The sequence below is a fragment of the Botrytis porri genome (assembly GCF_014898465.1).
Source record: "Botrytis porri strain MUCL 3234 chromosome Unknown BPOR_003, whole genome shotgun sequence".
NCBI lineage: Eukaryota > Fungi > Ascomycota > Leotiomycetes > Helotiales > Sclerotiniaceae > Botrytis > Botrytis porri.
Window position 1 is genome coordinate 1,109,376 of NW_024066077.1, and position 15,416 is coordinate 1,124,791.

General features: G+C 42.4%; 5 protein-coding genes across 5 annotated transcripts; 1 reads left to right on the forward strand and 4 right to left on the reverse strand.

Annotated features, from left to right (window-relative positions):
• Window positions 1-17: 17 nt before the first annotated feature.
• EAF01_002399 (uncharacterized protein) lies at window positions 18-611 on the reverse strand (the record flags this gene model as incomplete). Its single annotated transcript, XM_038910651.1, has 1 exon — window positions 18-611. One exon carries the CDS (start codon window positions 609-611, stop codon window positions 18-20), a length of 594 nt encoding a protein of 197 aa, XP_038773573.1.
• Window positions 612-909: 298 nt separating this feature from the next.
• On the forward strand, window positions 910-3,459 carry EAF01_002400 (uncharacterized protein). Its single transcript, XM_038910652.1, has 4 exons — window positions 910-1,177; window positions 1,249-1,704; window positions 1,752-3,033; window positions 3,107-3,459. Exons 1-3 carry the CDS (start codon window positions 1,123-1,125, stop codon window positions 2,747-2,749), a joined length of 1,509 nt encoding a protein of 502 aa, XP_038773574.1. The 5' UTR covers window positions 910-1,122; the 3' UTR covers window positions 2,750-3,033; window positions 3,107-3,459.
• Window positions 3,460-4,102: 643 nt separating this feature from the next.
• EAF01_002401 (uncharacterized protein) lies at window positions 4,103-6,231 on the reverse strand (the record flags this gene model as incomplete). Its single annotated transcript, XM_038910653.1, has 2 exons — window positions 4,103-4,119; window positions 4,188-6,231. 2 exons carry the CDS (start codon window positions 6,229-6,231, stop codon window positions 4,103-4,105), a joined length of 2,061 nt encoding a protein of 686 aa, XP_038773575.1.
• Window positions 6,232-8,213: 1,982 nt separating this feature from the next.
• On the reverse strand, window positions 8,214-10,079 carry EAF01_002402 (uncharacterized protein). The gene is made up of 2 exons (XM_038910654.1): window positions 8,768-10,079; window positions 8,214-8,710 (listed from the first exon to the last, which is right to left on the reverse strand). The coding sequence occupies exons 1-2, from the start codon at window positions 9,228-9,230 to the stop codon at window positions 8,622-8,624; spliced, it is 552 nt and encodes a 183-aa protein (XP_038773576.1). The 5' UTR covers window positions 9,231-10,079; the 3' UTR covers window positions 8,214-8,621.
• A 2,066-nt stretch (window positions 10,080-12,145) lies between these two features.
• EAF01_002403 (uncharacterized protein) lies at window positions 12,146-13,744 on the reverse strand (the record flags this gene model as incomplete). Its single annotated transcript, XM_038910655.1, has 1 exon — window positions 12,146-13,744. The coding sequence occupies one exon, from the start codon at window positions 13,742-13,744 to the stop codon at window positions 12,146-12,148; it is 1,599 nt and encodes a 532-aa protein (XP_038773577.1).
• Between the last annotated feature and the right edge of the window lie 1,672 nt (window positions 13,745-15,416).

The window sequence follows — 15,416 nt, forward strand, 5'->3', positions numbered from 1 at the left end:
CTGACTCGAATTATCCATCAATCATCATCGTGGATGATGACGCCGACTTGTTCCTGTGCCTCTCCAACAGTATTTGTCCCAGATACTTCATTGTCATCATCGTCTTTAAGATTTGCATCAATCCTAGGCATGAATTTCCCTGCTTGCGCACCGGCAAAAACGCTGGAATGGTCGCCCTTACCACCTTTCTTCTGTCTCTTCTTCTCCCTCTTCTCCCTAGCCTTCCTCGTCTTTTCGGCATCTTTCTCTTCCCTTTCCTTTTTCTCCCTCTCCCATCGCTCCGCCTCCTCTTCCTTTTTAACCTCCTCATCCATCCCTTTCAATCTCTCATATTCCCTTCTACGACTGGCTTTGTATACGTGAAACTCCCCCGATCCAGCTCCTGCAGAACTTCCTTGCACATTCTGCACAATTTCAGGAACAGCTCCTGTTATTCTCGTGCCTAATGCATTTTTCTCTGTGAATTTTCCATCTTCGGGTAAGCCGACGGACATCAACTTGTTGATATGAGAGGCGGTTTCTGAGCGAGGAGATATCGCACGTCGTTTCAGAGGACGCTTGGAACGAGGGTCGGCGGATGTGGGAATAGATTCGGGGATGTTTTCGGACATTGTTGAAAATGCTCTGATGACTGTCTGTTGTTGGCCAAGACGTTTCGCTCTGGGTGTTTCTATTGTGATCTCGGCGCTGCTGATTTATGGAATTGCGGAAAACAGCTCCGATCCTTTACTATTTTGTAGCTATTTTGAAGTTTGACGAATAAGGTTTGTTTTATTTGGGAGTTTAGGTTCTGCAGCCTTGTCGCCAGCCCCTGACTAATCTGCAGCCTGTGCCAGGCCCGCCAAATTTTGAAATGCCATTTATATGTTTCGTCACGTCAAATTTACTTGACGATAAGACGATAACGAACGACCGTTAGGAGAGGGGTGGCAACTTGAAACAACTCACACGGCATTCCTTCCTCGGCATTGTTACAGAATCTGATTTAAGCCTCCTTTCTATTGATCTTACAAATACAAGATAGCACTTCATTAGCTTTCGTTCCGCTGTTCCTCAAATACTCTTTTCTGCTAAAGCATATACATCCGTGGAACGGAAGATTATGGTATTCGATTTGCCAATATGGGAAAACCTCGTATGATCATCTTGATTAGGCATGCTCAATCGGAGGGAAACAGTATGTTCCCACGATCCCTTCGTTCACGAGGCTGCCAGCCTTTGTTATCGGTTTCTAGCTAACCTATCCAGAGAACCGTGATATTCATCAAACTATACCCGATCACCGAGTAAAGCTCACTCCCGAAGGCTGGACACAAGCTCATGAAGCTGGTTTGCAACTGCGAAACCTCTTGCGTCCAGATGATACCCTCCACTTCTTCACTTCTCCCTATCGAAGGACCCGCGAAACTACAGAGGGAATTTTGTCTACCCTGACCTCCGACTCACCGAGCCCTTCTCCGTTTCCAAGGCACTCTATAAAAGTATATGAAGAGCCCCGCCTTCGTGAGCAAGACTTTGGTAACTTTCAGCCCTGCAGTGCGGAAATGGAGAGAATGTGGCAAGAAAGAGCAGATTATGGGCACTTTTTCTATAGGATCCCTAATGGAGAGAGTGCGGCGGATGCATATGACAGGGTGAGTGGATTTAATGAGAGTCTGTGGAGGCAATTTGGGGATGATGATTTCGCAAGCGTTTGCGTTCTAGGTATGTTCTAGCATTCACGTATATCTTAATATCCCTAACAGTGGCAGTGACTCACGGACTTATGTCTCGTGTTTTTCTGATGAAATGGTATCATTTTTCTGTCGAGTATTTTGAAGATCTTCGAAACGTCAATCACTGCGAGTTCCTTATAATGCGCAAATCGAACGATTCCGGGAAGTACATATTGGAAAATCAACTACGCACATGGTCTCAACTGAGGCAAGAGCGTCTGGCGATTGCCGCCGCAACCAAAACACTTTCCTCAACGCCCGAAAATGGGCAAACCTCTGGAAAGGATAAAGAAAAGGAGAGCAGACTACTGGGAGCCGGTCGCTCCCCTGCAGGTTCTTCTAGCCCAATACCAACAAATAAGAGATGGGGTGGTTGTCCAAATGGCTGCGACCACGGGAAGCACTACTACAAGAAGGAAAACTCCATGCATGCCATGCAATTGAATGGTCGCCCAGTCGCCTCGGCATCCGCTTCATCCACGCATATAGAGACGATCGCAGCCCGTCGACCCGCGGCCCGTCGCTGGCAATCTTCCTCCGACGAAGACGAGGACGATCCAAGGGGGAAATCTGGGCCACCTGAATTAGATGTCCAAAAGAGTCTCGAGGAAACCGTTAGCAGTCCCGATGGAACACCCAGCTTCATTAGCATAGAAGACCGACTATGTAGTCGCATTCGAAGTCCCAATGATTTACTTGGCATACGCCATGCGGGAAGAGATGGAGGCGGAAGCGCTAGTGGTGCTAATAGCGATGCCGAATTCAGCGCAGAAGAAGATGTTAGGAAAAGGTTAGCGAAGGGGCGAAACGGCAATAACGGGTTGGGAATCTCAGTATTATCGCGGAAATCAACAAGAGAAGAATCAGATGGGATGGGAAAGGGAGTCAAGGCTGATGCTTTAGGAGATCAAAGTGATGATGGGGATGACGATGCAGGAGGACAGAGTGATGAGGGTGGTGAGCCGAGTCCCAAATTACTTGAGATTCAACAAGCTGAAATATTGGACAAAAGTATCAGGGGGAGCGTCTATTAAGTCTAAATTGTGAAGAGAAAAAAATTACAGGGATGGGAAAGAGAATCATAATTTTGGGGGTTTAGGTACCGGACGAAAAGACATACATAATAAGCGTAAAATTTCGCGGTAATCCTACATATCGAATGAACGATTGAACAAGATGAGAGACGATTACAAGTCATGTAAATCTTGGACTAAATAAGATGAGGACGAGGAAATGGTTGGATTTGAGCTCCAATACCACTATCACTCATTTTGACCCTCGTTCTCATCTCCGTGTCCATGTATTGACCAAATTTTCTGTACGCCTACCCAAGTATCATTTTCCCTGCCGTCTTTCCTACGCTATAGAACTAATCAACCTTTATACTACAGTTCAACCAGTCGTCTAGAATACAGTATCAAATTTCATAATATCCAAGTATTTGATAGCACGCACTTGTCCTCAGATCTAAATACACACCCGCTAAAAGAACATTTGATTTAAATCGGATCGCCTTCATGATTGATTTCCTTCTTGGCTCTGCTTTTACACCTGTTACCTTTTCCGAGTTGTGCGAAATGTGTATTTACTACGTTGAATGCATTTGGAGATGCACTACTACTCGAGTAGTTTTGTTCGCTTATTGATGGTGATTCTATGATGTAAAGGGGAACAGACAGACCAAGGGGGGTATATAGGTAGAAGAGTAAAAGCATCATAAAAACTTACCTTGATACGATTGTGCTTGAACTAGATTGATAGAACCGAAAATCATTTTGATGGAAACCATAAACAATTTGGTAATTTCAACTTTTGGGGAATGTTTGAAAAGCTTCAGGTTGGAGAGTTGGAGAAGAGAAAAGGTGAAGAGGAAGGGTCACTGGTGTTTCTCGCCGAATCAATTCGCACTAGATTGAGATCTCAAAACACCTTCCTGGTCCTTCTCAGAGTATGTTGTAGTACAGTTGACTCTATCCGACTCGTATTATACGGGTTCAATGGTTACGTAGAAGCTGGCTGCTATATACTACAAAGAAAGACACCGTGTGAGATAACAGTCTCCATCTGGATAATTGTGTCGTGTCGCATGTCATCATATCATCTCATATCTCATTCAATCCTGTTTCCGTCCATTAATGTCGCCAGGACAATCCAAAGAAAGCTCCCGAAAGTAAAGTTCATCGCACCAGCCTATCCATTGCCAGCGTTCACAGGTATTAAGTTTTCCCACTCCGTTTGTATTAATCTTACCTTTCCAACACATCTCTTCCCACAATTAGATCTCATTATTAAATTCATTCATTGCGTCATCCTTTTCGTTCGGAGTGCTCCAACAGTCACAATTCACAATCAAGAATCGCTGGCGATTCAGCAACAAAGGGGGGTCGTTAGCCGAAGCTGAGCTCTACATGGCAATTGTTAGTACGAGCACACTAGATTAGTATGGATCAAGATATCATTGCATAGACATACCGGCATAAACGGGAGCTTGCCAAGCCTTAGCTTTAGGTCTTGCTTTTCCCTCTCCCGCGCCTTTACCTTTTCGCTCGCTACCTTTTCCACTACTAGTTTTTGTATTGATACTAACACGATCTCCTTCTCGTCCTCCAATTGGCGACAAAGGAACTCCATTATTCACTACCGTCGCTACCCTTTCCACGCCATATATTACACCTCCATTTCCAAGAGGTAGATTTGCCATCGTATCACCTGCCACCGAAGCGCACGCTTCTGCCGCGGCTCTCTGGCTTGCTAGGCGTAATTGATCAAATCCAAAATTCCACTGATCTTCAGTAATTCGAGTTTCGCAGTGTATTTCTCCTCTTTCTGTATTGCTTTCTCCAGAATTATCTCTCAGGCCACAGTGTTCGGTTAAGATGGCGTATATTCTCTCTTGGACTTCCGTTGCTGATGGTCTTTCATCTGGCTCGGGCGAGAGCATTCTTTGAGAGATCGCAATCAATTGAGAAACGCCTCGAAAAATTTTGTCCTCTTTTTTTGTGGCGTCTTTGAGAAGCGTATTCATCCAGCTGTCGACTTGTCCCAAGTTTTTATGGAAGCTGGAATCTGGCATTCCACCACCGCGACCCGGAGTTTTGTTCTTAGAAGATCGATGAGAGGCAAAATTCCTTGTGGCTCGCTTCATAAGAAATGTTATAATTTCAATGAAAATGGCTCCTAAAGCAAATATATCGGCTTTTTGGGGGTCATGTCTGCCAGCTCTGCTCTGTACCCTGGTTCGCGTCGGACCTGAGCCTTCTGATTGTGAGCTCGTCGAAGTGGTATAGATTGACGAAGAATCATTTCCCAAGGACGTTGAAGCGGTTTGAGACATAGACTCACTCGGGATACGAGCTGGCCGACTAGAAGCCGGTGGTCGCGATGACACTAGCCGGGTATTGGAGAGGCTGGATGTAGAAGCTGCTGTATAATGATGCTGCTCTGGGGCAGAATAATCGTAGGTCTCTTTATCAAATCCTCCTTTCTCTCCAGTGGAGAGCTGTATAGGGAAAACACCAGAATCACCTAGAAATATATGATTGTCAAGGTCGAGCATCACATTTGAGGGCTTTATGTTACGATGCGAAAGACCAGTTCTATGGAGAAAGGATAGAGCACCGGCTAAACAGTGAAGCCAGTTTAGAATGAGGATACGGCGATCCTGCTTTGCTAAAATCTTGAAAGATTGGGGTATTATTGTGAGAAAGGATTTGAGCGAGTGGACGTTTGCCGGAGTCAAGAGTAGATAGCCTTTATCCTGGTGTACATAAGACGCCCACAAGGAAGTGAAATGTGTATGTTCGACCTCTTTCATTGCTTGAATGCCCGAGAGAAATTCTTCATGCAGCATTCGTTCTGGCGAATTGCCTAAGAGTAGTCGTCGGCGTAGAAAGACAGTGTCTGGCCTACCAGGTAAATAGACTTTGTCAACACTGTTCGGCAGAAGGCTAGTTACTGATCTAGCGGGACTTTTATCTACTGGCTCTAACGGTACCACTTCTACATCATCGTAGTAAATATGTTCGCCTTTAGCAATATATCTAAGCAAGTAGTTGAATTGGCGCTGGAAAAACTTCTTCTCCAACTTTTCGTTCCTGTCGTAGGTCAATTGTAGTCTGCCAACTTGGTTCATGGGTATTGGTAAATCATCATCACCCCAAGAATCGTCGATGACACCAAATATTTGATCTGGCACACCCAATTCCACCAAAATCAAAAATATTTTCTTGGCCTTCTCTTCAATCCATTCCATATACGTGTCATCGGTCAAGCCGTCGCCAAAGCCTAATGGCTCGTCTAGACGCTCTTGCTCGTCTGGACGTAATTTTGATAACACAAATTGTCGTGTAACAGTGGTTTGGATTCTTTCCTCATCCCACCACATTGTAGGCATATCGTCTAAGATTCCATTCGAAGTGCGGGGGACACCAGCACCGGCGAAGCTAGCATATATCTGAGGGTTTGTACTCGCTTGTTGCTTTCGATTCATAACCATGGAACTTCTCCTGTACTCCATGGCTGGAGTTTTGAGGAATTCTAACAAGTTGTTATAGATCCAGTACGAAAGTAGAATTGTTGCGATTGGCAGATAAGAGGCTAGTGATAACAAGCTGGATGTAATCTATTGGCAACAGTGCGAAAGCGGGAACGAGGATCAGATGGTGAGGGGCGAAAACATGAGGGAAACCCAGTTAAAAAGGATATATTCCACTTTTGATTGATCGCATGGGTGAGACAGAAAGTCCTGGAGAAGGTTTAGTGGGTTTCAGTGCATTGGATGCAATCCTGAAATGCATGAACTGCTTGATAGTGCAAGGGATTGAATTTGTCGAAAGGAGTAAGCAATAGGTTTATCGCTATCCTTGCAATCTTGTCCGGATGCTAAGGCATAGCGCGGTGACGAAGCTCCTTATCAAAGTTTCTTTGACAGCAAATATTGAGTGAGACAAGCCTTATTTGTGTATAGTATTACCAAGGTGATCTAAGGTCTTGGTATGTATCTGCACTGTGCAGTATCGCTATGGTTGAATTGTTTTTGGTTACTCAAGTTGTAAATAGACCCGGGATTTGCAGCTTGTCCAGACGGAAACAATGTTGTATATAGCGATACAATAGATGAGCGTTGCGAAGCATGAATCATCTAAATGGTAAGAACGATTTCCAGATATCTGCGTTGATATGACAGATCATGTTTGTGTATGACTTGAAAATGAGCTGTACCATCCCCCCGGCGGGGTTGAAGAAATACAAGATCCGAAAAGCTCACTGATGAGAAGAACTCGTTATGGAGATCAGTTTTGCCACGAGGCGTTTCTGCGGTTATCTACAGGACAATATCAATGCCATGCTGCTGGAGGATGTCTCATTGCATGCGGAGTATATGATTGGCATTATCCAAACAATCCTCCGTTTTATTTCGCAAAATGAGCCTTCGTATACCATTTCCTATTCAAACTATTGAAAGATCCTTCTAGAGAGTCTGGGAGGATCTCTGGTTTGGTGTGCTTTCGGGTAGGTGTCTCGTGTTTGATTCATTCAAACAACTTTGGAAGACTTCTGCTTCAAGTTTGTGTAAATGGTCCCGAGGTCACGATAAGCTTTGACAGTACCTACACAGTAAATAAATGTACTTGGATACGTGGGGGTCATAGAACATGTGGGTGGTCGATTATGAGTTTCGCAGGGGGGCTCGCAGTAACGACTCATCTTACAAGGCTGAGTTGTAGATCGTTTTCTTCAATTCGTTGCTGTCATAGACAGAAGGGTAGGCAGATTCTGATTCCAAAGCGTGGAGTATCAAGTTCCTCCCTGCACTCCATTCTCTGTTGGCACAAAGACTGATCAAGACAGGCTAAAGTATTCATTTGTGGTACTGTTCCACGTACCGAGCCGAGGCCCTATCCTCGGGTATTTATGTGCCACCCCACGAAGGATACGTGAATTGAGCTTCCTGATAAATATGAAATAATCAGTCGAGAAGAAACCGGCATCATCATGATAATCAAAGCCACATCAATTGAGACCAGCTTTTCGAGGCGGCTCATCATGTCGACACTGGGATGTTGTCAGTCAGGTATTAAAAGATAAAGGTAGTTGATCCGAAAACATAGTCTCCACTCGGAACCAGACCAGGTTGTAGTCATACAATAGTGGAAGAACGATTGGATATGTACCACGGCAGGTTGATATAAGATATGTGATTAGCCGTAGATAAGTTGTAATTTAGAGAAGCTGAACGATAGCGAGGACCTGGGATTAATTTCCCGTAAGAACCGAATGATATTCTGCACTCCCCCGTTACGATATTGGTGTGCATCACACTCGCCATCCGGATGTGTGATCGGAGAAGGAAAAGCAATAGATGTCATTCGAGCTTCGATATTCTATTGCTGCATCATTTTCAATTCATTCACAGAAGATCACTGTATGATAGGTGAGAAGAATATCGGATGCAGGAAGTTACTCTAATCTTGTCTTACACAGGCGACACGTGATGTGGTACACCAGGCCTTCCCATTCAATTTAAGTGCATGAGAGTCACTCCTCGATTCATCTCTTTTGGGCGATTCTCATATATTTCCCATCTATGATTGATAATTCTATGTTATGTATCAAAATACGTCCAAATCCAACGCCGCCCTACCATTCAAGAGTCATTGTCCTCCAGAATTATAAATCAGCCTTAAAAAATGCAAAATTACAGACCGTGGGTATCGATTTCATCCAATGTTATCGCGTGTCCAGATTTACCTATTCCATAACGCCAATGCTAAAATACCCATCTTCTCTGGCATTCGCCAATGAATGTAACCCGTGCTCCAGCATTGCCCTCCACCCATTACACTATGATCTCGTCGTCATTCATCAGATATAGTATAGATCCTGCGAAGCAACCCGAGACTACTCTCACTGTACCAAGTCTCCTTGGAAGCTATCAAAAGTCTGAATCTGAGCCTTCAAACCATCGTTGATAAGATCTAAGCAAAGTCGAGATGCTGTGCTTGTGTGAGCATGTATATTGAAGATTCATCATAGTTGAAGGATGTACTAACGTCTAGGAACTTCCTCAAGAAGCCAACCGTTTTCTAAAGCCTCTACAGCAGCTTCCAATCTTGCAGATTGGTAACAATGATACTCCTTCTGCAATGCCAGCATCCTTTCCCAGCATTCTGCATCGGACTCTTTGGGACTGGCCAAAACCCGTGACCTCAGAATATCCGGAAGTCTACCGGAATTTCGAGCGAGTGGTGAAGAGCTTTGACTGTCTCTTCCAGGAGTCGAAGGTGTGCTGCGGAGTTCTCTTTCGAAGCTTCCTTCTCGTGAAGATTGTGTCGAGGACATGATTGGACAATGTCGAAGCCACGTGATCGTGATCGTGCGGATATTTAGGAGCGTTGGGATTATGTTGCGAGACACTGTATTGGGTTTCGGGAAAGCCAGAAGCATACTCCAATGATGGAATTGGAAAGAAAGTATTGCGTCAAGCACAAAAAGCAAAGGCAGACGGTTCAGCATGGCTGGCACTTAGCTTTATATGCCTGAGAATTTTTGATTGCGTATCCACTTCCGAATGTCCCGAGCTTTTTAAGGCATATTGATGACCTCTGCCTCAATCATTCTTTCATTTCATTGCATGAACAGACAGCATAGCATAGCAAATGCCGGAGTATGATTTCGAGCTTAATTTTTCTGCTAACCAATGATCACCAGGCGCACCAGCCAGATGCGTATGACAGCAGATGCGGATAAGCATATGGAATGACTCAGGTTATTGCAGGCCATCCAAGATTGGGGGAGGGCTGTCGCGAGAAGGCTGCTGTTGGGGGGTTGTCAGCGGTTAGCATGTAGCATTGTCGCACTGAAAGGACTAAGTCAGCTCAACGGTCTCCTCTATCGAGTTGGCCGTAACAACAAGTAGTATTCAGGGAGTGACCAAGAAGACAGGTATTGTGTAGAATTGTCTTTAATTTCATCCCAAAGTGTTTACGATTTTCGACTTTGGATGGTGTGTTTGGATGGTGTGTTTGAGCTTTGAAGACGACGGGAGCCAAGGATGCAAGACGGTTTGTAACTTTGTGTGCATGTTTTTCGGCAAATGAGATTTTTAAGTGGGGGAGGGGAGGGGAAAACCATCCAGCCATCACTCCCAGGTAACGATTTTTTTTCTCATGACACTCTCCGTCTCTCACGAACAAGCTTTTGGGGTTTTGGAATATCCACAGAAAGTTAAAAGTGGTCATGATCCAATGCATGGCCCATGTCGATGACCTCAATTTGATAGAAATTTTCCATGTAACTGACTAATAATACCGTACGACAAACAGCTAACCACCACGATGTAACGGATTACTAGTATGATTTTGTGCCTATGAGAATTAGGAATGAATCACAACGACCTAGTAGACTGATGACAGCGACAAGAACTTCGACGCCATGTATATATCCATCAGATTTCAATATGCTTCGTAAACTCCAACTCCCCGATACCGAGAACCCTCATCCTTTTGCATACATCCATGGATACCGTTGATAACTTGATATGCGGTACAGCACGAGGATAGTATTGCAGCGTACATAGTACATATCTATCACGCCACACGGCAGGTGTTCGTAGATCCGCTAACAGGCATGCAATGCAGCACACCAATTTTTCTTGGTCTTTCTCAAAAATCGAATGGAGAGTTACTGTCACTTCCCGAAAGAACTTCCGGTCCACGCAAACAATCTGTTAGATCTCGAATCATTGTTCACAATGCTATGTTGTAGGATGCATCTCTCCGTCCAGTCAAACCTTCGCCTGAGACTTTGTGTAACCTTATACCACCCTCCTATTAGATATCCCTAGCGCCTGAATATCAAAAATCGATTCCCTTTTACATTAATCATGAGCAGTGAATGTTGACCTCATTATGGATCGCGCATATTATATTAAAGTTTTTGGTATGGATCAATGTTTTTGCCACACAGCGAGATTCAATCATATTGCATGAGGAACTCCTGAGATGAGATTAACAAGAAGAAGGACTTCATGCCTCCTATTTGACTCGGTCAGTCAAAGCTGATACTGACTTCGGACCTAGTCTAGTTAGTGGCTGCTGCGTTTTCTATCCCGCGTGATAAATTGGTTCCTGGTGGATTAGCAAAAACAAAAACTTTAATGGATTGATCCCGGCCCAACGTGCGGGATCTACGGATTACGTCCCGGAGAAGCGGACAAGCGGACAAGTCATGGCCGCCGGAGTGAGCATCGGATGTGTTACAATGAATCGTCGTTTTCACCTAAGTTTTGGTCCCTGATCAGCAAGCAGCAAACTCTCTATGGGCAAAATGTTTAGCTCAATCGAACTAAAAATTCAAAGACCTCATTTCATTCCGGTACGGGGAATTGAACCCCGGTCTCCCGCGACCTTTTTGAAACTCGAAAGTTTTCCATGAGAGGCGGAAATGCTAGCCACTACACCATGCCGGATGATCTATTATTTTTAATGAACGATCATCTTTTGTACTAATATCTGTACTCCACGTTGGTTAATCAAAGAAAACCTGCAGAGATTTAAGCGAGCATCACGTGGTAATGGCTACTTGGCGAGAGGTGTGGGGTGAATTCGATGTGGTTTTTTAATGTTGGTGTTTCATTCTAGTGGGAAAAAGAGAGGCACAACTAAAAACGATTTGTGAAGGGGTAATACTGCATTAGTTTTCTTGTACCTGGCATTTCCACAACTTGATGGCTGAAGTCGCAATCCATCTCTACGCATCTTTCTCTCTTGGCTTCTCATCTCCCTCCGTTCCCTCTCAATGGAAATTCGAAAGTTCGAAAATCTGGTATCTGCTGAGTCTCAAATGCCTGGATCAATTGATATAGATCAGAGGGTGATCATATTCATCATCTTGATGGTTTTTTAGGAAGTTTACAGAGAGATATGTGTGTTCGACTTCATGTCTCTACTTGCCCCAGTGATTGATTAATTAATTATTGTTATATTGATATTAGAGAGAGCGAGTCATCTAGCGCTCATACCCAAAATTGATTTCGTAGAATTCCGCGTCTTCTCCGATAAAGTTGAAGTTACCTCTGATTTGACTACTCACGTTGATCATCCAAAGTCTTTGCTGGTCTAACGATATCCACGTTTTGCTACCATGTTCTCCTAGAATTTTAGATAATCAAGGTTATATATATTCTTTCGTTAACTTGAATCGGCAATATCTCTACATCTTTGAGGGAGAGAGATGCTAGAAGTCAATATTTTCTCGTCTATTAATGTTAGTCCTCAATGTGTGAACTCAAAGAAGAAGAATGATTACGCCTTATGTACTGATTTTCACATTGGCATCTAAGTCCACTACCCCACTTTCCGACCACCCCCTGTTTCCGACCACCTAAAAAATTCATATTATCTACACTTAAAACTTTAATAACTCAATAACTATTGAACTTCAATGAAATCGCCTGTAGAATCACTTTCTATAGCACTAGAGCTATCATCTACCTCATCTTCACGATCTCCAGCTTCAATTTGTGTACGCCTTATAGCTCTAATCCCTGCGAACTTCGAATTTGGAGATACCACAACCTTTCGCCTTTTTCTAGGTAATGCTTCATCTAATTGATATTCTAGCTTTCTAATCTTATTCTCTGCCTCTAAGAGTTCATAATCCTTAGCATCGAATCCTTTTATAATCTTGCGAAATAGTAATCTTCGTGTTGGCAAATCGATCTCCTTCTCTTGAATCATTATATCTCTATATTTTCTGATATCGGCTCCTTTTTGAGGGGTTTTCCATTGAATAAACGATGAATATATATTCCATTGAAGAATAGGATCATCATCAGATTCAGGATTAAGTGATAAAACCTCTCTATTGCTATTTTCAAGCAAAAGTCGACTCATAAGAGGTTTAGCCATATTTTTGGGCCAAAGACCACTAGCTTGCCACCCAGACTTGATATTTTGAATAGTTAAACCTTCTATTCTAGCCTTCTGATAGCAAGAAAGGAAATTGCGCTTTCCAATTGGTGAGGAATCGGATAATAGACTTAATTTATTAAGTTCGATTCGATATGCACTTTTTAGGGGTGAGAACACAGATAAATCGAGTGGTTGTAGTACGTGTGACGTATGTGGTGGGAGAAATAAGAGATATATGTTGTTATTAAAGCATTCTAACATAAATGCTGTAGTTTCATGGCTTCCGTGTCCGTCCAAAATGAGGAGTCTTGAATTTTCCGGCTGAATAGGGGTAGTTTGAGGGATATAGATCTTTTTCAGCCATTCTAAAGCTGTAGCATCTGTAGTCCATCCATTTTCTGTAGCGGTAAAGTTCCAACCCTTGAATAGAGTCAAATCTGTTGGAAACCATTGTTGTTGAACTGATTTTCCCTTATATATTACAAGGGGAGTAATGCTTTTTCCATTGGCTGAAATGCATTCTATAAAAGAGGTCCAAATTCGAGATCCAGGTTGCTTTTTTTGAATAAATCTTCGATCAGTGCTTCCTACTACTAGTCCATTAAGACCCTGACCCTCCATTATACCTGCTTCATCCATATTCCATCTGTTGGCCGGCTTAATAGCCTTGATTTCAGGGATTGCGAGGTTCCGGAACCACTTCTTAATAATATCAGATGTAGCACCTGAAACTCGTGCAGAATCGATTTGATGTTGCTTCTTAGTTCCAATATTAGGATGCCTTCGAAAAAAGCTATGTATCCATTTCTTTCCAAGTGAGGGATCCTCCCCTCGTACAATAAGGAGGTGCTCTGCCATCTCTCTGATTTGACGATGTGTAGGGCTAGTACCAAGAGCTTCCTGTACTAATATCCATTCTGCTAGTCGATTCTCCTGAATTGGAGATAACTTTTGAAGTATTTGGGCGCCTTTTTGATGCGAAACTCCACCATATATTCGATCGTGAAGTGTGGTACGTGGAACACCATAATCCAAGCTAGCTCTTCGTATGCTTGCTCCATTTGTAATCGCTCTAAGAGCCTCTGCGATATCTTCTTCGGTATATCTATTCTTCATATCACAATTATAATAATATCAAAATTTCAAATCAATTGATTAAAGCATTGTTGAGTTATTCAAAGTATAAATTTTATAATTACTCAAAGCGGTGTGGTTTTTGAGGTGGTCGAAAAGAGGGGGTGGTCGGAAAGTGGGGTAGTTGACTTATTGCACCTTCTGCTTCATGTCTGAAAGACATGGAAATATACAGGGAAACCATTCCTCTGTCTTTTCTGAAGATTTCAAGAGCATTCACTGGTAAATTTGGCTCATTCTCAATATCTTCCTTGCCAGAATGCGCAAAGGGTCATTCACGTCGTTAGACGGTGCAAAAGGATTATCTTATGCACATTCATCTTCAGTGGTAGCAAATTGATATTCTCCACATAAACCAGACCCTTTGTCAAGCATCTGTAATAGAGAATTCCTCAATGACACTATCATTTGCACAACAATAAGCGATTATCTTCGGGTGAAGTGAAAGGAGACTAAATTTGCCCAAGGAAATTGTCTTTGAGGCACAGAGGGCGTGAAATCTGTATCTCGACACATGGTTCAGTATTTATGCTTGAAGGTAGTAACATAGAAAACTAAGCTTGGCGTGATTTACCCAGGTATGTCTGTTCAAAATTATATAGCATGCGAGCACGAAAGATTGATTCCTCGAAAGAAAGCTCGTTGCCAGCCACTAAAACCCAGTCGCTTTACGACAAGCCGAACTCAAACCCTGAGTGAGATTATTCTAAGTTTGGACTGGCTGGAAATGAATCGAACTATTATGTTGTTAAATCGGATATCCGGAAAAGGAAAGGAAAAGTTCCATTATTTGGATTCATATATCTACTTAGGAGATGAGGCAGTGTGGAGAATTTCACCACTTGGTTTGTAGCAAGTCTTAGATATTCATCTATTGCTGAGAATTGTATGCTAAATAAGTGACGTATCAGGACTATTCAAAATCACGAAGTCACTCAAGCTTAGCTTTGAGTTAGAGAGTAATTCAAGTCATATTAATTGACATACACTTCTCAGACCAGGCTGAACACATACACTTCAACATGCAACATAAATTCCCCCGATGGAGGCTGGCTAGAGGATTGAAATTGTAGTTTGCAAAGAAACAACTTGACACGGAGGCTGAAGGGGGAACATTTGAGGAAAATCTCTTACCTTTCTCGAATACTCCAGCTTTCTTCCTCAAGACAAAAAGCATGCTATTATAGCAAAAGTCTACAATCGGGTTTGATTGTACGATTGGGTATATTGCAATGCAATCTTTCCAAGCTATCCCCTAGACCGCCATTATATAACACCTGAGTGATCCATGCATTAAACAAAATCATCAATATCTTCATAAATAATATTGATAATAAGAAAATCAACAAATACATAATACACAACAATTCTATCAATATAACTTCAATTAATACAGAATTTGATTTTATAAATACAGGAATATTACACCCAAATATCCCTTTTATTTTGAAAACAAAAAGTTCTTTCGAACCTATAAATTTTATTAATTTCAATTAAAAACTTATCCTACAAATTAATACTCAAAAATATAATATACTCAACCTATTTTATATTTATTTTTTTATTAAAATAATAAAATTAATAATAAAATAAACAAATTCATATATATAAACACTAAAAGATAAAGAACTTTCAAATTTACAAACATTTCGAT